The following is a 21,309-nucleotide window of genomic DNA, read 5'->3' on the forward strand; positions in this document are numbered from 1 at the left end:
CAGAAGACAGAATATATTTTAATGTTTTTCAGCCTTGGTTTGTAAAAGGTGAAGAAGGTAAGGCAGGTGAGGTGCACAGAAGTAACTGCTCACTTGCTATCGGGAGTAGAAACTACAAGGGCGTTGTTGCATAAAACAGGCCTGGTCCTGTAACATTTTGTTTAGATAAAAGATACAGAGAACCCTCGGCAGTAACCTGCAGTTATTTACGAGTGCTGGTGACTTAATGAGCCGGGTCGGTGGGGCTGCCAGGTCAGCCAGCACCGTGGGGATGTGTGCTGGGACAGAAGTGGTGTGACCCCCGTGGGGGCAACCTGGTCTGGTGGAAAGTGTCCCTGCCCATGGCACAGGGGTGGAACTGGATGAACTTTAAGGTCCATTCCAATCCAAACCAGTCTATGATTCTATTCCATGATCTGTAATCGAGCATTATGTGGCAGCACCAGCCTTGTCTGCACCACCACCGCCTGTTGGCCGGGGAAGTTGTTTTGATTAGCTGCATCATCCTTGTCTGTGCAGGGATGAATGTTTTCCTCACAAACACCAGCCACACAGCAAGGAGACTATCAGCTCATGTGGAAGAGGAAGGGTCTGAGCTTTATATAATCTGTTGGCTCAAAGACTTTTCAGAAACAAATCTTGCGACTGAGCTAGAGGCTAATGACAGCAATATGTCTGCTGGCAGCCAGCAGTGATTCAGAATAGCTTTGGATCTATCCATATGCTCTTTTCCTTGCGTTACTTCTCAACAGAGCTGAGTGCAGTTGAGGAGGGTGTGTGGCATGGGAGAGATTCCAGCTTACCTTCTGTCGGGGTAAATCCACTGCCTGTCTTCCAGACTTGCTGCAGAACGGTGGTGCAGAGAGGTTGGGGAGCGTGAGGGAATCATCTGCTTGTGTGCTGTTACTTTTTACATCATAAAACGTCATGGCATTGTTAATAAGCCCTTCCCTAGTGAAGAATGGGCTGTATGTGGGGTTGCTCTGGCGCCTCATCTCTGTAAATTAATTTCCTTAAGCAGCCTCTGCAAAAACTCTGATCTGTGAGTGGATGGCTGCCCTTCTTGAGTGTAGCTTTAGGGGCCCAGGAGAGTATGTGTGCAATGCAGAATGCCTGCTGTTTCCAACTAAGACTTGCACTCCTTTCTTCTTTCTCCTTAGGTAAATAGCTACAGCACTTCAGGAAATGCTCTGTCAGCTCTCTGAGACAGGGAGTTTCTCGTAATGCTTGCAAAAGGGCAAGTCCCACCATTCATGAACATCTTGGGATGCAGTAAGAGGTGGGTAGAGCTGCCCTATGCCACCCACTCTGAGATGCAGGGACAACCTGAAGGAAATCTGTGCCCTGCTCCACGAAGACTACATTTGGGAGCAGTTTAGGTCTTGTTTTCTCCTTTTTATGGCTCTTACCTGGTTGTTTTGTACCGCAGCTGATAAGTTATTGATGCTGCTCATCCTCCTTCCTGCACACCTCTGCAGGGATGTGCAGCCGAGGCAGGGATGAGTAATGCCTTTGGAAGAAGTGTTTCCCTAACCTTTCATGCTGGATGCCTACATCAAGCATTTGAATCTCTACATTTTCCATTGCACTGGGATGACTGTACATTCCTATCCAATGATTCATTGGATTAACATAACTTTTCTATGAACCAAAATATCTCTTCAGACCCTCTGAGCTAAAGGGATCTTTAGCAGATGCACTGTTGGATGCTCCATGTGTGTCTTCCTCACCAAGTGCTGTGTACAGACAGACTGGAGTGTGAGGCTGTCCTTTTTCTCCCCCTACAAGTGCACTTGGTTCCCTCACATTCCATTTCAGTGACGTTGGAAAGCTTTTTTTCTTTCTTTTTCCCCAGAGGGACTGAGCAGAGCTGTTTACCCTCGGCTCGCCAGCTTCCCCTCGGAGAGCTCGGCACGGGATGAGCAGGAGGGGAGAGGAGGGGAGAGCGTGAGTTCTGCTCCGAGTGGGAGCAGTTGGATCCTCACCTGCTGAGGTGCTGTGCTGCTGTTCATTTTACCTCAACAGCTGCTCTGCAGCTCTGTTTGGGTTTCCACGGGCTGTGCTGAGCACATGGGCTGGTTTTGCATTTAGCTGTGGGACTGTGTTCAAGTCTCTGTAGCTGCTTGTGCCAATTTGTGATGGAGTGCCATTGCTGCAGCGTAGTTCCTGGTTCCATCCCTCGAGAGCTGCTCCTTGGAGAGTTGCATCTTGCAAAACTGCTGCCCAGAAGTGAGGCACGTTCTGTACGAGCAGCACACCTCGGTCTCAGGGCTGCCAGAGCCAGAGCCTGTGTGGCTGTGGTGTGATTGTGGAGATGAGTGTGTCCCAGAAGGTTTGCTGGGAGATAATTCCAGGCTGTTCCTCAGGATTTGCTGATGTGGGGTTGTTTTTTCTTGGTTGTTGTGAAACTGCCCTCGGTGTGCACCTTATCTCAGAGCTGCTTGCCTGTCTTGCTCATTAGCAGCCACGTCTTCCTCCTCCTGGAGCATCGCTCTCACCTCTGGGCTGCTTTCCAGTTGTGTTTATCTGTGCACTGGTGAGCTGCGGTCCCTGGACTAGTTGTTCCTGAACAGTAAGCTGGGAGTGATTTCAGCTTGGCAGTGCTGAAATGCTGTGTGTCCCCGGGTAGTTGTGCACTGCCCCGCCGAGGGGTGCTGTGTGTGCTCGTGTCCTGCTCCTCTGCTGACACTGAGCACCTTCATGTGCCCAGTTTGGCTCTGTCACTCCTGCAAGCTGGCCCTGCAGCTGGGCTTACCTCTGTTAGGGTATGGAACCATTATTTAAACTTCAACTCCTCTTAACGTGACTATTTTTTTTTAAGTATTTCCAAGTTGTTAATCCTGGCCCAGTCTTTTGCAGCTCCCCAGGATGTACAGGCTGTGTGATCTGAGGGTGCAGCTAATGACTTCCTAGCAGGTTTTATAGTCTGACCTCCAAGCCTGCTGGTTATGTCTGGGAATGAGCAGAGGAATGTGATGCATTGAAGCTGTAGCTTGTAGGAAACCCCTTTCTGGAGATCCTTGCTGATGGCAGTGACTTGCTCCCCAGCAGGCTCATGAGTTCCTTACAAGGTGCATATAATGACCCTGGCCTATTACAGTTATCTCAGATGTCTCTGTTATTTATTCTCTGAGACTCTACCACATTCCATTACCAGGGAAAAGTTCTTGTTTTCCCCGAGGCAGCTGTTGCATTGAAGGAATTTTTGGTACGTGCTAGAATAGAAACTCATTTTCATTTTGTACCTGAATCATAGAAAGTCAAGCTAACATGACAGAGCTTGGTTCTGCAGAGACAGAGTTCTCCTGCACCACACAGATCTCTGGCTCTGCTCAGCTCTCTCTTCTCCTCAGTATCACTAAGAGCAGTGATGATTGTTCGTGTGACCAGTGCTGCAGTGGGTAAATAAGCTTTTTTTTCATCTGCATTTCAAGAGAGAAAAAATACTAATCAGCCCTGTGAGACAGTGCCCTTAGTTTCTTGCTTCTGTAGTTCAAATTAATAGAAATCTCATTTATCTCCTTCTGGTAATATATGTCCCCGGAGAGCAAGGTCATGGCAAATGATACAAATGAATGAATAGGGGAGATGGGAAATGTGATCTGAAATTCCTGCAGGCTCGCTCATCTCGCACCCTCTGTGTGTCAAGGGAGCCTGGATTTACGTCACTGTGCCTTACATAAGGATCTATAATGTGATAGCTCCTGAGGTTGTGTGGGTCTTGGGAGGCTCCTGTGTAATTGGTTCAGTGTGTGCTCAGCAGAGCTGCACAGCTCCCATGGACGGCTCTGCAGCAGGGGCTGGTGCTTGGGAACCTCTATGCAGCCCAGAGGTCTTTCTTTTTTTCCTTTAACATCACCATTTGCTCTGGCATTCCAGCTCTTGCAGGTGTCCTGGGTGGTGAAAAATGATGAAGAGGTGAAGAATGCAGTTAAGGTGTAAATCAGCTCCCTAAGGCCAAGCAGTCAATATTTCACAGAATCCTTGAGGTTGGAAAAAACCTCCAAGTTCATCGAGTGCAACCTGTGCCCAATGCCCACCCTGTCCCCCAGCCCAGAGCACTGAGAGCCACGGCCAGTTCTTCTTTGGACACCTGCAGGGCTGGGCACTCCAAACCTCCCTGGGCAGCCCCTGCCAGTGCCTGAGCACCCTTTCCATGGAGAAATTCCTGGTGATGTCCAACCTGACCCTCCCTGGCACAGCTGGAGGCCGTTCCCTCTCCTCCTGTCCCTGTTCCCTGGGAGCAGAGCCCAATTCCCACTGTCTCCCCCCTCCTGTCAGAGATTGCAGAGCCAGAAGGTCCCCCCTGAGCCTCCTTTTCTCCAGGCTGAGCCCCACCAGCTCCCTCAGCCTCTCCTCATGGGACTGACTCTGCAGACCCTTCCCCAGCCCCATTCCCTTCTCTGGACGTGAAAGGAAGGAAAAATTTTGGTGAATGTCCATACCAAGTGTGAATAAGCCAAGGTAGTGTTTGGATTGCCACACTTTTCCATGCTTTCTTGTTCAGCTGCAATAAATCTTTTGCCCAAAGCCGGTAAATTGCTTGTTAAATAACTCCCTACCTCTTCTGGTCAGGCACTCCAGTGTCAACAACGCATTCTGGACATGCCCTGACCAATGTGCATGTCCCCTTTTAAGCAGAACTGCAGAACTGAGACTTGTTACAGAAGTTCTGTGCTTAATTACCTGCAGGTCTTGGGGCATATCCCGTGTCTTGGCTGCTGAGCAGGGGAGCAGGGCAGTGCTGCCCAGGGCTCTGTGTGTGCTGTGGTGTGATCACTGGTGAGCTCCCGGGCCTGACATTTATGTAGTGGTCTTGTGATACTCCAGGTTTAGAAGGCAGGCAGCTTGTTTTACTGGGCACGTCATTCGATAGCCGTACAGTATGAGCTCCTGGCTGAAGTCCCCTCTGACTGTACAGCCCAGGGCTGAGGGCTTGGAAGTGCTGCAGCTCAGGGGCCACGTAAAAAACTGCGTGTACAAAACCTGCCCTGCCCTGGCTTTGTGTCCGTAAGGGTGGAGCAGCTCGCTCCAGAATGGAGATCCTGCCCTCGAGATGGGACTCCGACCGTCCCTGTGATAAGAAAGGAGCACTTCAAAGCTTGCACCTGTACATTTTCTTGTACCTGGAATTTTGTTTGGTGGGTGTGCGGGAATATGGAAATCTGCTTTCCAAGTGGTGCCAAGGTGCTGGAGCGAGTCCGGAGAAGGGTCGGGAGACAAGTCTGATGAGAAGTGGCTGAAGGAGCTGGGGAGGCTCAGCCTGGAGAAGAGGACGCTCAGGGAGAACCTTCTCATTCCCTGACAGGAGGGTGGCCAGGTGGGGGTCAGGCTCTGCTCCCAGGGAACAAGGGACAGGACAAGAGGAAACAGCTTCAAGTTGAGCCAGGGGAGGTTCAGATTGGCCATTAGGGAAAGTTTTTTTGTAGAAAGAGTGGTCCAGCACTGGAACAGACTGTCCAGGGCAGTGGTGGAGTCACCATCCCTGGAGGGACTTAAAAGCTGTGTAGATGTGGAGCTTGGGAACATGGTTTAGTGGTGGCCTTGGCAGTGTCACTGGACTGATCTTAGGGGGCTTTTCCAACCTAAACAATTCTGGGATTCCAAGGCAGCAGGACAGACTGAGACCTTTATTTGATGAGACGGGGGTGATGGTGGTCTGTCCCATGCATAGCACCTTTCTGGGCTGCCATTTTCAGTTAAGAGTTCTTAAAACAGAAAAAAAAAAAAAGTCCTCTAAGGGAAATGAAGGCCTGCCTTGGCAGCCCCTCTGTCTGATCTTTGGGAAGTGCAGATGTGCATCTTGGAACAATTTACTCCTGGTAGTGTTTAGGGCTACCAGAGTGACTGTTTATTCCCACATATGGAGCATGGTTTCAGAAGGTAATTTAAACAAATGGAGCGCCACTTCCAATTTCTCAGGCTTCTAGTTTAGAAGCCAAAACTGTTCTCCTGGCTCCAGCTTGCCCACCCTGGCTGTATCAGTTCCCACATGGCCTGCCAAGTTTGCAGGGAACTATCTGTGGTCCCTTTTCCCTTCTGAGGAGGCAAAAATTCCTTAGCTGAGAGCGGTGTGAGCTTTGTTGGGACAGGGAGCAGGGCAGGGACGTGCAGGCTGTGGGCAGGGAAAAAGGCAGCAGGGAAAACCCTGACTGGGACTGACCCGTGTTGCTTCTGAAGTCACAGAGGTTTTGTGAGCTCCCATCTGCCTTCTGCTCCTGTCCCAGCCCGTGGGTTGGTTTTGCAGTAGCAGCTGAGCTGTGTGAGGGGGTTCACAAAAGCCGTGACGTGCACGGAAGCTCCACGCTCCTGGTTCGTGCTGGGTGCTGCCAAACAGCCTCAGCTCCTGCTGCTGCACTTTGGGAAGGGTAGTTTGGGAGCAGAAAATGCCTGTTATATCCCTGTGCTGTATGGTCAAGGAAAACACACCCCTGTTTTGCGGCTGTTTGAACTGGAGAGTTGCCTTGATATGTAGTTCTTTTGCTTTTACGTGCACCTCTAAGGTCTAGGCTAAGTAGAATGATTTAGTAGCACATCAGTTTGTGCTCGGGAAAGTAAATATTTTCAGTCTACTGAAAGCAAATGGGAATGTCTGGTCAGTGTCCTGGTGCAATGAGTCCTGACCTGCTGCTTGGAATAAATAGGAAATGCTGTGACAGGGGGAAAGTGATGTATTTTGAGCCTGCTGCACGTGTGTGGAAGGGAGCAGTGCTGGGGAGAGTCACTGAGTCGCCTCCCAAAGTTGCACAGTGGTTCCCCAGATGTTTGCAGTGGTCACTGACCCATCTACTCTGTGCTGCTGTTACTCTGGGATCCCATGAGCTGTCTGACCTGCTTTATATGTGTGAAGGGGCTCAAATACCCAAAATTCAGACACATGAAGTTGTGTGCTGCAGACTTGGTTTAAGACCCCCAAACGGATCTGTAGGTTGGCTGTATTTGTTTGGTTTTTGTTTTCTTGCAGTTTCTGCACGTATAAAAGAGTCTTTGTCCTCTGTGGGCCCTGAATTTCCCATGTACAAGGAGAGGCATTGAGAGAATTCCAGGCTGCGGCTTTGCTTCCACGTGCCCCTGCTGCATTTACCTGTATTTAGTGCATGTCTCTGACTCAGTGTTTACTCTTCAGTATTTAAACATTCCCTAGAAATTAAATCTTTTAAGAACATTATTCTTCACACCAAGTGCTTGTAGAAGCCCAGTTGTGCAATGCCTACGCTCATGTATTGGCTGCTGTCTTACTCCCTCGGAACAGGATTTACGGTGGCAAAGCTAAGCAGCAGCCACAATTAGAATTTGGGTACTACAGCACTGAAGTGCTTTCAAAATAGCAGTGTCTGTGCTCCAGAAATATTCCATTGTCCCCTGCTTTAGAGCTGCTGACAGCCATGGTTACTTGTGGGTCCTGAGGGTGCCCAGGGCAGAATCCCTCTCAGAACTCTTGGGGCACCTGAGCCCTTGGTGCTGCCTGTTGGCATCAGTTTGGTTTGCATGGATGGAGCAGCGGGGGTGAGAGTGACACCCATTGCTGTTTGATTTCTGGCCCTTTGCCACGTGCTGTCACCAACCTGGGGCTAATGGCCGTGTGTGACATTTGGAAGGCAGAGGCTTGGCCGGGGTGATTAGTGGGGAGCTCCCATTGCCCCGTCCTTACCTGAATTCACTCCTCGGAGCTGTGCTGTGCTGCAGCTTGCACAGAAAGTGAATCATAAGCCTGAGATCCATCCTCTGCAATGGAGTGACCCCTAGGATCTGTCACAGGTCTCTGCCCTGCACGTGAGGCAGGATCCTGGGGTGGCTTTGGCAGCCTCTCGTCCCAGGTCCCCCAACAGTGTCCATCAGGGCACTCCTTTGTTCACACCATGCTGTGCCCTGAGAGCCCAAGTCTGTATCATGCTTTGGCTTTGAAGTAGGTTTTCAGCTCCTGAGCGCTGTTATCTGTGGGTTTAAGTCATTTCTGCTGATAAGGGAAATCAGATACTCATGTTGGAAGTGGCTTGTAGGCTTCTCTAGTGTTGTAATTCAGTTCTGCACCCAAGTGAAAGGTGATTCTCTAATAACTTGGTCTGCAGTTACTGCTGTGGAAGATTCTTCTGTCAAGCTGGCTTTGTTATGAAACAAATTCAAATTTTAAGCAAATCTTTGTGGTTTTGGGGAGAGCAGTAGCTTTTGAAAGCTCTAAGAGGCAGGTCCTGTGTTCTGACATCACTGGAAGGTCTTAGTGGAAATAACTACAAGGGTGTTTTGTCATCAGCAGGCTTCGAGCTTTTCACTTGTTGAAAGTGAGGAAATTCCTGACTTCACTCAGGTATTCCCCCCTCACCCTTCAGTGGAAATACCACTGTAGAACATCAGTTTATTTCAAGCCAGACTTTATGATCGAACCCAGTTGCCAACCTTGCATCTTCCTTTGTAGTGTTACAAAGCCTGCTGAGAGCAGCAGGTTGGGAGCAGCCAGTGGTTCTCCCACCTCATTGGGGGTAAATTTGGCGTGGTTTGTTTTGCTTCTCCTGCAAAGCCCCTTTAGAATGAGGGTGAGGAAGGGGCTCTGCATCGCTTGGATGTGTTTTATCTTGGTTGTTGAGGGTTAACGTGTTGAAGGCTGCGTTCCTTAAATTTCACTTTTGGCTTTTCTTTCTAAAAATTTCCACTTCATTTCATAACAATTCTGGAGTGAGGGGTGGAGATACTCAGGAACCTTAGAGTCTGAAAATGCTCTGTGTAAGCAGGGACTGGAGGCAGCCACGGTTGTTTTCAGGCCCAGGGGAACCGGTCTTCCTGACAGTAACATTAACCCTCCCTAAATCAGTTAATTGAAGGATTTTTAATTAACTTAGGGGGTGGGAATGGTAAATAGAGGCAGTGGTTTTGAGAAGAAAATTGCTTTCTGCTGCAGTCTTGTGACTGATGAGAATTCTGATGTTTAGAACTAGAAAAACTGTGTCTCACTGATTTGATCATTTCTGTTCCGTTTGGAGCCAAACGCAGGCTCAAGTGACTGGGTTTTGTGGCACATAGCAAGCACCATTAGTGATGGAGAATCTGAGAGGTAAACTATAGCAGGCCTTCCAGAGCCTTATGTGCACACAAAGACTGGACTCAACATTTTGAATGTAGTGACTGTGTTGGCTCTGTATTTGAAAATGCTTTGTGTGTACTGTTATCTTTCTGCCTTCTGAGCTGATAACCCAACCTGGAACGCTCTTTGCCAGGCTACACTTCAGCATGGGAAACTTCCCTGAGACTCAGGTCCTTCATCAGGGGTTAAAGTTCAGCCTGTAGATGCTGTGGATGCTTTTAAGGGGGGGTGAGGGTGAATGATCATGAGCTCTAGCATCTGGTTTAGAAGGTAAGAAATGCTGAACCCTCATGGTTTTAATTTCCAGATTGCTGTACCTTTCCCAGAGGTCAGTGTCTTCTGCTGGCTGGGCTGGGCTGAGTTGGTGCCACTCATTTACACGAGTCCTGTTGGCTAGTGCAGACTTGCAAAGCCATGGGTATTGATCCCAAACCCATCCAGAGGCTGCCCTGGCCCCGCAGAGCGGGAGGTATGTTCCATGCTAAGCTGCACCAAGTGCCGTTTACAAGACATCTTGTGACGGGGCCACTGCTTGTTTGTTCCCATAGAAACTGCCATCTGATCCTGGCAAACTGCACAAAGGCTCCTGCTGCAAAAGCAGCGTCTAAAAATTCCCGAGTACATCATCTAGATCGCTTTATCCATGGCTTTCCTGGCAGAACCTCGTGCTCCAGATCCCACAGTGTTGTCAGGATTGGCACCTTAAAAATGATCCCGGAAATAAAGGTGATACTGTCACATCCTGATGGTGGTTAAAGAGATGCTGGTGAGGGAGGAGGCTGGTGTTTGCAGGCCCTGCTGTCAGCAGGATGATGCACATGGAGGTATTTGATGTATCTGAAACCTTAGATATCAGGGAAAAATTCCTTATCTGCAAGTGTGTGGCTGTTGCTCATGGTTTATTTTGAATATTCTGCTAGTTTCACTTTGGTATAGAAAAGACCTAATGTTTATGAGGTTAGGAAAATATGTGTGCAAGTCTGTTTCAGGGCCTGGAATACCATATTCCCAAATGGACCCAATGGCACATGAAGAGGAACAGGGATTCCTTCCACCTTATCCGTCGCTTTTGATTCTCTCTGGTACTGTGGCGATCCCAGTGTGATGCTTTAACGTTTCTACAGCCTTCTTTTTTAACCAGGAGCTATTACACTTCTGAATCTGAGTGCACATTAGAGGTCCTGTGTCTGCAGAGCCTGGCCTCCTCCCTGGAATGTGGGCAGCATCCCGGGTAAGAGCCCAGCACGGAGCAGCCACTGCGCTCGCGCTGTGGCGAGGAGAGGGGAACAGGCCGTGAGGCTGAGTGAAAGGGATTGTTATACGGGATGACAGATTCCTCTGGAGCTTGTTGCTGTTTGCAGAAGGGAAGCCAAGACATCAGTGCTTAATATCTTCCAGAAGTCCCTTTGCTTTAACCCTTGCAGAGCCTCGGGAAATAAAGTGGAAGCCAGCGCAAAGGCTCCCTGTGGCTCTGGCGGCTTCTCACAGGCAACAAACGGGAGGATGTAGCCTCAGGCTGTGCCAGGGGAGGGTCAGGCTGGACATCAGGAAAAATTTCTTCCTAGAAAGGGTGGTCAGACAATGGAAGGGGCTGCCCAGGGAGGTGGTGGAGTCCCCATCCCTGGAGGTATTCGAGGAAGGACAGGACGTGGCACTCAGTGCTCTGGGCTGGGGGACAAGGGGGTGATCAGTCACAGGTTGGACTCGATGATGTTGGAGGTCTTTTCCAAATTAAGTGAATCTGTGATTCTGCTGCACGTCCTGGTGTGGTGCCAGGTGTTTTTCCTGACAGCAGTTTACAGCAGTAGGATTTCTGTGGTGCACAGCAGGCTGGGGAACCAAGCCAGAGGTGCTCTTGCTGTGTGTGTTGGTTTTGTCATTAAAAACCAGCCGTTTTTTGTCATTAAAGAATAGCTACTCTTGTCCCAGTGCTGGCTGCTCTGTATCTGCTTGACAGGAGTGAGGTTAAGGTATTCCCTCTCCTCGTGGGAGACCTCTCAGTCTGAGCAGTGATCTTTGCATTATAAGTGTTGCTTAAAAATCTTCACACCCTGACCTACAGTGTGTTCTTAACACATCACTTCATGCACACTTCATGCACACTTCTAAATTCCCCCACTTCTGAGCTTTTGTTATTTTATAATCCAGGAATTCAGACCTGGCTCCGACTGGACGCTCTGTACCTGAAATGCTCTGTTTTTCCTCCTCACTTGCATTTTTAGGTCATGACTGAATTAGAGCAAAATGATGATCTGGGGAACTTTCAGTAGCACTTTAAAAACCTGCTTGCTGTAATATCCTGGCAGCTTTGTAAAGACTTGTACTGATGTCTGAGCTGGGCCTTTCCCTCGGACAAGGCTGCCCGGTGCCTTGCAGCCCCTCTGCTCTGAGGGAAGGTCTCCACTGGGGCTCAGTTTGCAGCAGGAGCCGTGGCCCTGCCGTGCAGCATTCCTGATGGGTCTCCTGCTGTGACAGATTTCTTCCTGCATGTGACTACATTTCCAAAACTCTGCTGCTAAGCAACTCTCTGCGAGGCCGGTGTTGCTCGAGCAGCGCCCGCGAGTGACAGCCCCGGAGGGTTTCCTCCAGCTCTGGCTGCAGGCAGGAGCAGTAGCAGGGTGGGAAATGGGCCCCTTGGAGAGCGGGTGGGTGACCTGAACTGAAAGGGGGCCAAGGTGGGCAAGAGTCCTCCCAGATTTCGATTTACCTCTTGGCTTTGCTTGCCTACAGGTGGGTGGGAGGCCAGGCTGTAGCTCCAGCAGGAGTGCAGTCAGGCCTAAGCAGAACTGCAGCGTTCCCATCTGCTGTCAGAGTGCCTGGATCTGAGCCTCCTCGGAGCAGTCGAGCTTACGTGACCGGGATCTGCTTTTTCACATCGTATTTTGTTGGTTAACTGGTTTGCATCGATTTAAATGCACCTCCATGAGGTTCTGCGCTGGTTTAAGCTCATTCAAAAACCGGTTTTAATTAGCAAGTGCAGTCTTTGTGTAGTGAGTGCCAAGATTACTTTTAATTTGCATGGAACCCATGGAGGTAGCGCTGCAGACTGTCAGCAGCTCGTAGGGCTGCACCACAGCCATGTTCATGGCTGAGCCTTCATTCCTTCCACTCACAATTGCCCTGGTGGATCCCACTGGAATTCCTGCAGGGACACTGCCGGTGCTTCACGCAGGAGCTGCTTTCTCTTTGGGGGTCTGTATGACGTGTTACACCTGCAAGTGGCTTAGGTGTGACCAGAGAAGGGCCTGATGTGCACCGGAGCTTTGTGAGCTGATTGGACAAGCACTGGTTTGGGAGAGGTCGGTCTGTGCCACGGAAAGGCTCTGAGGGTTTGTGAAGTCTCCATCTCTGCCATAAAGACACTGTCCAGATCAAAGGGTCCTGAGGCAGAAAAAAGACATAAAGAAGGGAAGGAAGAGTTGTGGTGGGGAAAGGGATCTTCACCTGGGTTTTACTGCAGTTTCTTTGCCTTTGGCTTAAGCTGATTTTAATACTGGTTTTTAGATATTCTGCATTTATAGTCAAGGTATGAAGGAGTGTGATTAAGTGACAGCCCAGGCACGCAGCTTTTCGTGCCTGCTGTCTGTGGATGGACATGTGGATGTATTTCAGTGTACCAGCACTCACTGTAGGCTGGCATTTGTGGGTGTGGTTTATTCTCTTCCCTCAATCGAATAAATAATTTTCCATACCACCTCTAGTTCATGTTCTGACTCCTGTGAAGTTCTCAGCCTTGCATCTGGAAAGCATTACAGGAATTTTATAAGGCTTCTGAACTGAAAACAAGTTACTGGCACAAATATCAGCTCGAGCTGTTGGAGCTGGAGGGGTTTTCTCTTTTAACAGAGTGTGAAATGAAAAGATTGAGGGGTCAGTTGTAATGCAGCCTGAACCCAGTGGAATTTAGGAGACAGGAGTGGTGTGGCTATGCCATACCTGTGTTTGAGGTGGTTAGGTGTGGCTACCTGCAGTCTGGTTTGCTGAGACTTGCTCTGCCTTCAGCTCAATCCCAGGTAGTCTCTGTCTGTAGCTGAGGAGGAAAAGGCAGCGGTGGCTGGCACTGGGAGATTCAGCGTTGACCAGAACTCTAAAAAGCTCTGGAAATCTTGTCATTAAGAAGGATAAAGGCTGGAGATAGAGGTGGTGTAGCTTAAGGGATTCCTGTGCTAAGCTGTGGCCAGCTGAGCTCCTTGGTCACTGCTTGGTCCCCTGGATTCCTGCTCAGCCTGGAGCCCAGGAGAGTGGCTGAGAGGCCATCAGGTTTCATGGGGATGTGCAGTAATTCTGTTCATCCTGGATATGCTCTTCCCAGCCAAGCAGCAGCAGCTCTGTGTGGAGTACTGTGTCCTGTCCCTCTGCTCAGCCTCTTCACAGGTCTGTATTTGCAGCCTGAGGTGATAATTCATGGGACTCACCCTCGCAGCACCTCCTGTTTGCAGCGGGAGGTTCTTCATGGAAATGGTTTGTTTATCTAATGGGCATCTCCAGCTCCCATTCCCTTGCCTTTTCCTGCAGTCCCAGTGCCCTTGATGCTGTTCAGGGTGCTCTGGTGCAGTGTCTGTCAGCCAGGGGAGGTAATTCAGTGTCTCTGTTGTTTCCTGCTGTTGCCCCAGGTGATGAAATGATGAGAAGCTCTGCAGAAGGGTTTGTGCCCTGGGATGCCAGGTGAGGGTGACAGGTGGAGGAGAGCACAGGAAGCCCAGCTCGAGCAACGCAACCAAGGTTGCTCATGGCTTGCAGAGCACGATTTCTCCCTTGCTGCGGCTGAACATGCCAGAGTTTACATGTCACCCCTTGCAACTTCCAGAGAGGAACAGAAGGAATTTGCATCTAGGATTAAATCACCATTGAGCTGGCACTGAGGGTCCTGTTGTGAGCAGCCAGGTTCAGGCAGGGCACTCCCCTCTCGTGCCTGTTTGGTGGCTTCTGTGTGTAAGAGAAGCTGCAGCTGCTGGCACAGGGTTAATCCAGGACTGGAAAAGGGGGAATTGGTCCGTTGGTTGTCAGCATGGGTAAAGGCTGAGCTCCTTGAGGATGCCGTAGATGAGTTTCCCCCGGCTGTGAGGTTTGTAGGCTGTCATACGTGCCATGGAATGATGAGATTTTCTTACCTGGGTGGAGCTGGTTCAGTGAGCTGTAAATGTAAATGTGGGGTTTGTGCTTTGGTCACTGAAATCCCAGTTCTGTTCCCCCTGGGACAAGGAGAGGTCATGGCAGAGCACGGCGCTCACACAAGCCGGGTATTAACGTTGCAGCAGGCCAAGAGGATTTGGATGTATTGACTTTTCTCATAACACCATCAGTATTTTCTTCACCCTGTGCAAGACACAAGTCCCTGCATTGATTGTGCAGAGGGATGTGGACAAGGTGAGAACTTCCTTCCTGAGCAAATGCAGCTTCTCTGTGCACATCTTCGTCCACAGTTTCCTGCTTTCAGTTGCTGCCAATATTTGCATTGTGCCACCTCCAAAAGCCACTGATTTTGCTGCAGAGTGGCCTAGTTTTATTTGCTGTATCACTTTTAGGTAGGTGGGTCCTGCTGGTTAGTTAATTCTGAGGAGGTGATGCCCCTGTTCTGCCCACGAGCTCGCCAAGAGCAGTCTGGGTATCTGCAGTGTCAGTGCCTCCTTTTTGTCGAGCGCTTTCTTACGACTAAAAATTGTACAAATTGCCTATTTGCATGTAGAGAGCTCACTTTTAGTGACCCTAAACACACCAGCAGGCTTGTGCTGACAGCTTGCCTGAAAAACATGTGCCTCTGCCAACCGACTGTCCATACGGAAAGGCGGCGTTGCTGTGGGGTGACATCCATCCAACTGAGCTCCCGAGAAGGGCCACGACCTGCAGTAGCCTGGAGTTCACGCTGTGTTTTTATCACAGCCGTGTGTCCATATGCCAGTTAAGTGCCTCTACATGTAGCTAATCTGCATATCATCTCCAGTATATAGCTCCTTATCCCTCTTTTTTTTTCCCCCTTCACTGGCTTAGTTCTGCTCTCTGCCTCTGGAGTTCTCCTGAAGGTCCTGTGCAGCTTTGGTATCTGCTTATAGGACTGATTTTTACCCCTCCAGCAGCTGCTTAATCCAAACAGGCCGTGTTCCTGAGCTTCCCAAGTGTTTCTGGCAGGCAGGAGCAACTGGGAAGGGAAGTTGTTCCGTGTCAGCCCTTCTGACAGCTCACGTTGTCAGCCCAGTGGGGCTGTAGCTGTTGTGGATGGAGAGGAGAGGGCTCCTTAGCTGACACAACTGCAAATGTGGAGGAATTCAGCTGGATGAGCCTTTTCCAGGCTTACCCATTTGTCAGCCCGAGGACCCTCTGTGGTGACAGCTCCTCATGTGGCTGTGCTGTGCCACGTGTCCTGGGAGTGACATGGGAGACGAGCTGCAGGACACGTCCATCCGCAGCAGAAGACACCCAGGGAGTGTTTACTGAGGGCTTCCCAAGAGGAATCTGGAGCAGGAGGACTCCTCGGAACAGTTCTAGGAAATGTCTTGCTCCCAAATAAACATGCTGATTTTCTCAGCGCAGTCGGTTTGCCGGTGCCATCTGTTGGCTCCCGTCCCGTGCAGGAGATCCCGTGCTGACTTACGGGAACGCCACTGCCACAATCCCGCCCCTGTAGAGACGGAGCACAGGGGCTCCTCCTGAGAGAAGTGGGGTTTTGTGATTGTCACTGCTACAGAAACAGCTGAACTGAAATGGAAAAGGTGCTTTCTTTATGGAATGAGCATTCATGCAGGAAATTTTAATTATAGCTGAATTACAGTTATAATTAGATCTGTGCAGATGCATGGCATGAAGGAGTAGATGCTAGCCCAGGCCAGGGTCTCGAGCTTGTTCCTTTGTTCACAGCACAGAAGAAAAAGGGAGCATGCACTGTTCCATGGCTCCTTTCCACTGAAAACAGACTGTGCTTCCACCTCTTTCCCTGTCAGAGCCTTCCAAGCAGTTGGAGCAGTTCAGAGCAAGGTGCCTGTCCTCTCCCTGCCCTGTGCCCCCCTGGCCTCCTCCTGCCCATCTGCCTGGGCACCCAGCCATTCATTTCCCTTCTTGTTGGCAGGACAGTATAGTTACAAGGAAGTCTGTCAGATTATTAACCACAGTCTGCTGAGAAACAGGATGTCCATCATAAATATTAACTCTTGCAAGTTGGTATTCTCTCCAGTTCCAAATCTTGTGCCTCGTTTAGGAACTCCTCACCTTGGCATGATCTTTAGCTCTGGTGGCTGCCAGATTGGAAAATCTGGTGTCTTGGGGCAATACAAGAATTATAATGTTGTTTATAGTTATACTTGGGGAATTTTAGGAGAACTCTGTGTGTTTGAGAGCGGGAATTGCCAGGACTCCACATGCTGGGCTGAAGGAAATGGTCACTGCTCAGGGCAGAGGGGCAGCCTGGGCTCACTGGGGACTCCCAGGAGTTCATATCTCTCAGCATTTTGGGGTGCTAGTTTGGCCTGAAGTGTACCTTCCATCCCTCCTGACTTCCCATGGGATGCAGTGGGACATGCTGATATCATGGATAACTGCGAGCTCCCTTTTGGCCTTCCTGAGTTTTGGGACCTCTCCTTCCTTCTCCCGACCACCACTTTTGCTTTCGTGGGGTTGAAATTTCCGTCTCACAAGACTTATGCACACATACTCAGCACAGCTTTAGGATCACAAAAATGTGGAACAGTGCACCAGGAGAAGAAAAATCTGGAATAACAATGGACAAAAGCCACCTGGCTCCAAAGAGCAGGATCTCCACAGCGACCTGCAGGTGTCAGTTTGAACACCTTACCTGCCCTCTACCAATTGTTCTTAGCAACTTGTCATTCCTTCCAAATAACAATTCCTTCCTCAAATTACTAGTGTAAGTTTTACTTGGATCCAAGAAGGAATAAATGAGCTGTTTAGAAGTGGAGGGAACATTTCGTTAATTGGTAGCAGCATGCATGCTCCAGGCTTGGCATTTATCCTCCTGCCTGTAAGCTTCATTAACTTCTGATAAAAGAATAGTTAATTTCTCAGACTCCTTTTTTAGAGTATTTCATTGTTTAAGAATTTAGATCATGGTTTTCTTCCACTTCTACTTGTAGCTGAATTTGTGCTTTATTTAATGATGTTTAGTCTTGCTCGCTCTCTATTTTATGTGATGTTTGTAAGCATGAGGGAATGCACTTGATTTTTGGGTTTGGGGTTTATTTTAGTATTTCAACTACCTGAAACTGATTCCTTTGGAATAAATGTAGAACACTGGTTCTGGTGGTGCTGCTGTTCCTTCAGCTGGAGTGTTTGCCTGTGCTCGATGCTTTGTCCTGGGGCGAGGTGGTTCAGTGACTGGCAGCAGCAGGAAGAACTGCAACCAAAACTTGCCAAATTGTGTTCATGACCGGCAAGGATGGCTGGAAGGATGAGGAGTTTGTGCAGCCATAGGGCTCTTCCCTGGTCAGGAGGCCCAGGCAGGGAGGACTTTCCCAGAGGAAGGAAAGCAGGCACTTTCCTTACTAAATAAATATTTTTTATATTTGGAGGCAGGGCAGTTATTGCCCTGGCAAGGATTTTTTCATAAAATATGAAAGCTAATTTTCATGTGCTTCAGATTGTCCCCTTGAAGATATTAAAGATCCTTTTGTTTGGTTGTTTTCTGCCAATATATAATCTCCAACAAACAAATAAATAAATAAAGGGCTGTACCCATTGTGGCTGTTCCCTGTGACTGAGTTTTAGATGGAGTCAGTCTGGCTGGTGCAACCTGAGGACTTCAGCCAGTCTCTTTTTTCTGTTGAAATCCCAAATCATCCTTCGAGGGAAGGGCACACATTCGCCAGCTGGGAAATGCAGGAATGGAGAAACCAACTTGGTCTGTTCTGGAAAGCCTTTAAACCACTCCTTCCCTCTGGAAAAAAAAAGCAATTCTCCAAAGGAATCCAAAGCAAACCTCTGGAACGAACCAAGTGCATCTCCCCGGGTGGAACACGGCTCCTCCAGCCCTGGAATTCCCTGCCTTGCCTTTCCCTTCCGCGGAGCACGGAGGGGATTTCCTACTTCCACCCTCGAAGGGGCGTGAGGAAGCTCTGCACTTCCTGAAACTGGAGCACAAGGTGGTTTCCCCAGGATTTTTCTGGAGACTTTTGCCTTTTATGTTACATCAGTTGCCGGAGGCATTTGGATGGAATGAAAACATCTGGGAGAAACCCCTTTGGAAACGCCAGGTCTCTCCTCTGTGTAACTTCTGAGGATGGGTTTGGGTTTGGGTTTGCTTGGCTGAACTTGGGATAAGATCCTTCACATCTCGTGGCTGCTGTTTGTGTTCCTTTGCTGCTGATCCAGGAACTGTGTGTCTTGTGGGTGTGGAGTTTCAGCACATACCACGTTTAAATCCCACAGTGTGAGGAGGTGACAGGGGAGGTGACAGCCTGGTTCTCCCTGCCCTGTGTTATCAGAGAAAACCCGAGTAATTCGGTTGTGTTGTGTCTGGCCCTACTGACCAAGTTGGGTGCGATCAGGTGCTCTGCATACCTTGAACTTGGCCGAGAGTGTCAACTCAAGCCATATAATTAAGCTGGGAAATGAGATTTCCTTAGAGCAAATACAGAGCTGGGAAATGAGTAAGGAGCTTAGGAATACTCCAGCTCTGTGGATTTTCATTTACGTATTTGGGCCTGAAAATGACTCATGTCTCCGGGTAGACATCTTGGCTTTGCTCTTCGAGGCAGCGTCTCTTAGCTTTTATGTATATTTATGTTTAAACTTCACAAAAGCCCGTTCTTGCAGGAGAATCCTTGGTGAAAAGCATGTGGGGAGTGCTTCCCAATCCCCCTCTGGCTCTCTTTAACTTTTCCAGCCCACTCCCGAGCGCTGTCCTTGGAGCTGCTGCAGCGCAGCTCCACCGAGGAGCCAGGCACTGAGCTGTGCCAGCGGGGCCCGGCTCAGCACCCCGTTAATCACAGCCCCTTTAGTGCCTGGCAGCCCCCACGGGGCCAGGGCTGCCGTTTCACCTTGTGCCTCGGCTCCAGCCCCGCTCCTGCCAGCAGCTCCCAGCGCCGGGTGCCAGACCTGGCCGCCATCCAGCTCCCGCTCCTGCTGTAAGGAAGCATGCTCAGTGACTTGGAAGGCTCCTGGAGTCGTTCCTGGCGCTCTGAATCGAAGGTTTCAAATGAAAGAAACAGCTTATTGTGCTTGGGTGCCTTTTCGGGATTCTGCTGGGGTTCTGCTCACATGCAGGGCGGTTGTTGCCCTGGCAGGGATTTGATCATAAAATGTGGAGCTTAATTTTCATGTGCTTCAGATTGTTCCCTTAAATAAAGATTCCCTTAAAGTGTCCTTTGGTGGTTTTTCTCCAAGTAGCACCGTGCCTGGGAGGGCCCTTTAGCCCTGCACTTGGGGTTGGCACTAGGAGAGGGACATGTGTTTGGGTCGTGTGCCCCTGTGGGTTTGTGCCCACGGTCCTGGCACGTCGCTGCCCACAGAGCACTTGTCCTCGTCCCCACTGAGCTCTGGGGTCTGGTACAATGTGAGCATTTCTGTATTTGGGCTCCTGTGTCAGATCTTCCTGGCTGTGCATCCTCAGCGGTTTTCACAGCGGCGCTGCTTTGCATGCCCTTCCCCGGGCCTTTGCATGATCCTGCAGCCTTCCTGGGCAGGACTTGTGTAAATCAGGCTCGAGCAAAGCAACCAGGAGATTTGTAAAAGCGGTTCTTTTCCCAGGGAGAGCCATCTCCGAGCAAGAAAACCTGCTGGGGGATGGTAATTCATCCCACAAATCCCGCACTCGGCTGGCAGACTGGAGCTGCTCGCTCGCGCGGGTGTTTCATGGTGGGGAGGAGGATACTTAAGGCTGAAATTTGATTTAGAAGCAGCAGGGCAGATGTTCCTCTGCCAGGCAGACTAGCTTTTTCTCTCAGCTGTTTGCTCCAGCAAGGTTTCATTCTGCCTTTTCTCCCCTGCTCATTCCATCATTCCGGAAAAGATTCCCTCCCTTATTGTCTGCGTGTGGATGAAATGACGTACTTGCTTAGAGTGGACTTGAGGTGAGATAGTGCTTAGCACAGAAGTGTCTCCCCATGTGGATTCTGATGCCCAAAGGAACTGGCAGCTGCCAGCTCTGGGAAGGTGGAGGGAAAAGAAGCAGGGAAGTGTTGGAGGCTGGAGAGCAGCTGACTGGAAGCACTTAGACTTGTTTAAACTCCGTTAGTGTAGCGTTACAGAGCACTTCTGGTTTCAAACAAATAAATGCCTCAATTGTTAGAAGCCTGACACCACCCCCCATTCCCATCCCTGCTGGGTTTTATCAGCCCTGGTGCAGCGAGCTGGTGTGTGGGTGATGCAGCTGGGTCAGTAACATCTCTTTTGTTTCCCCTCTGGTAGGTTGCGATCAAGATCATTGATAAGACTCAGCTGGATGAAGAGAACCTGAAGAAGATATTTAGAGAAGTCCAGATCATGAAGATGCTTTGCCACCCACATATCATCAGGTTGTACCAGGTAGGAGCACTCTTGAGGTGGGGATCCCATCCCTTGGCTCGAGAGCTTTACACTGTGTAGCAGCACTTTCTCCAGTGTTATCCCTCCTTTCCTCCCGCCTCAAACTGGGAAAGGCCTTTATGTTTTCAAGGTCTTGGAGTACTTTGATTGGAGGGGCAGGGGGAAAGTGTGGCTAATCCTCCTCTTTTCTGGGACATGGTGCTTCCTCTGTGGGCGGGCCTCTTGCCACTTGTTTATGGCCATTGTGTGCTTCTCAGTTTCCCAGTGGAAACCGGATGCGGGTTCCCTTTCTCAGTTTAAGGGAGAGAGTCCATCCCACCCTGGAGCAGGACTGAGCTCCCCTGCTCTCCTCTCCCTGCCCAGCTCCCTGTGGCCCCAGGACCTGCTGATGTGCTCAGCCCTTTCCTGGAAGGGGATCAATACTGGCGGCAGACCTGCTTGGGAATATTGTTTGCAGACTTATCTCTGCAGCTCGTTTGACGTTTCTTGTCTGCAAACAAGCTCCCCAGAGGCAGAATCCATGTGCTGCCCTTTGCACAGGTATCTGGTGGTGCCCCTCCTGCTGCACCATCAAACAGTGAGGAAGGTGCAACAGGCCAGAGATGAGCAGAGGAATAAAGGGGTCTGTTTCTCATCTATGCCTGAGGGATATGAGTATTTATTTGGACTCCAAAGAGTTAAAACTGAGTAGAAGTGACAGGTTAATGTTTAGCTACCTTGGCCAAACCACATGTGAGATGCTTACAGCAGACCCTGCAGAACTG

At 49.8% G+C, this 21,309-nt stretch overlaps 1 protein-coding gene across 5 annotated transcripts in view; it reads left to right on the top strand.

The window, feature by feature from the left end:
• The window catches only part of SIK3 (SIK family kinase 3), a 70,729-nt gene that overhangs the window by 15,100 nt on the left and 34,320 nt on the right, over positions 1 to 21,309 (top strand). For all 5 annotated transcript variants that reach the window (XM_027881338.1, XM_027881341.1, XM_027881342.1 and 2 more), the window contains exon 2: positions 20,429 to 20,545. In XM_027881338.1, the coding sequence (XP_027737139.1) occupies positions 20,504 to 20,545 (42 nt within the window). In that variant the 5' untranslated portion in view covers positions 20,429 to 20,503. The remainder of the gene's footprint in view (positions 1 to 20,428; positions 20,546 to 21,309) is intronic.

Source organism: Empidonax traillii, unplaced genomic scaffold (genome assembly GCF_003031625.1).
Source record: "Empidonax traillii isolate 1590-97213 ecotype Southwest subspecies unplaced genomic scaffold, ASM303162v1 scaffold87:size1256882, whole genome shotgun sequence".
NCBI lineage: Eukaryota > Metazoa > Chordata > Aves > Passeriformes > Tyrannidae > Empidonax > Empidonax traillii.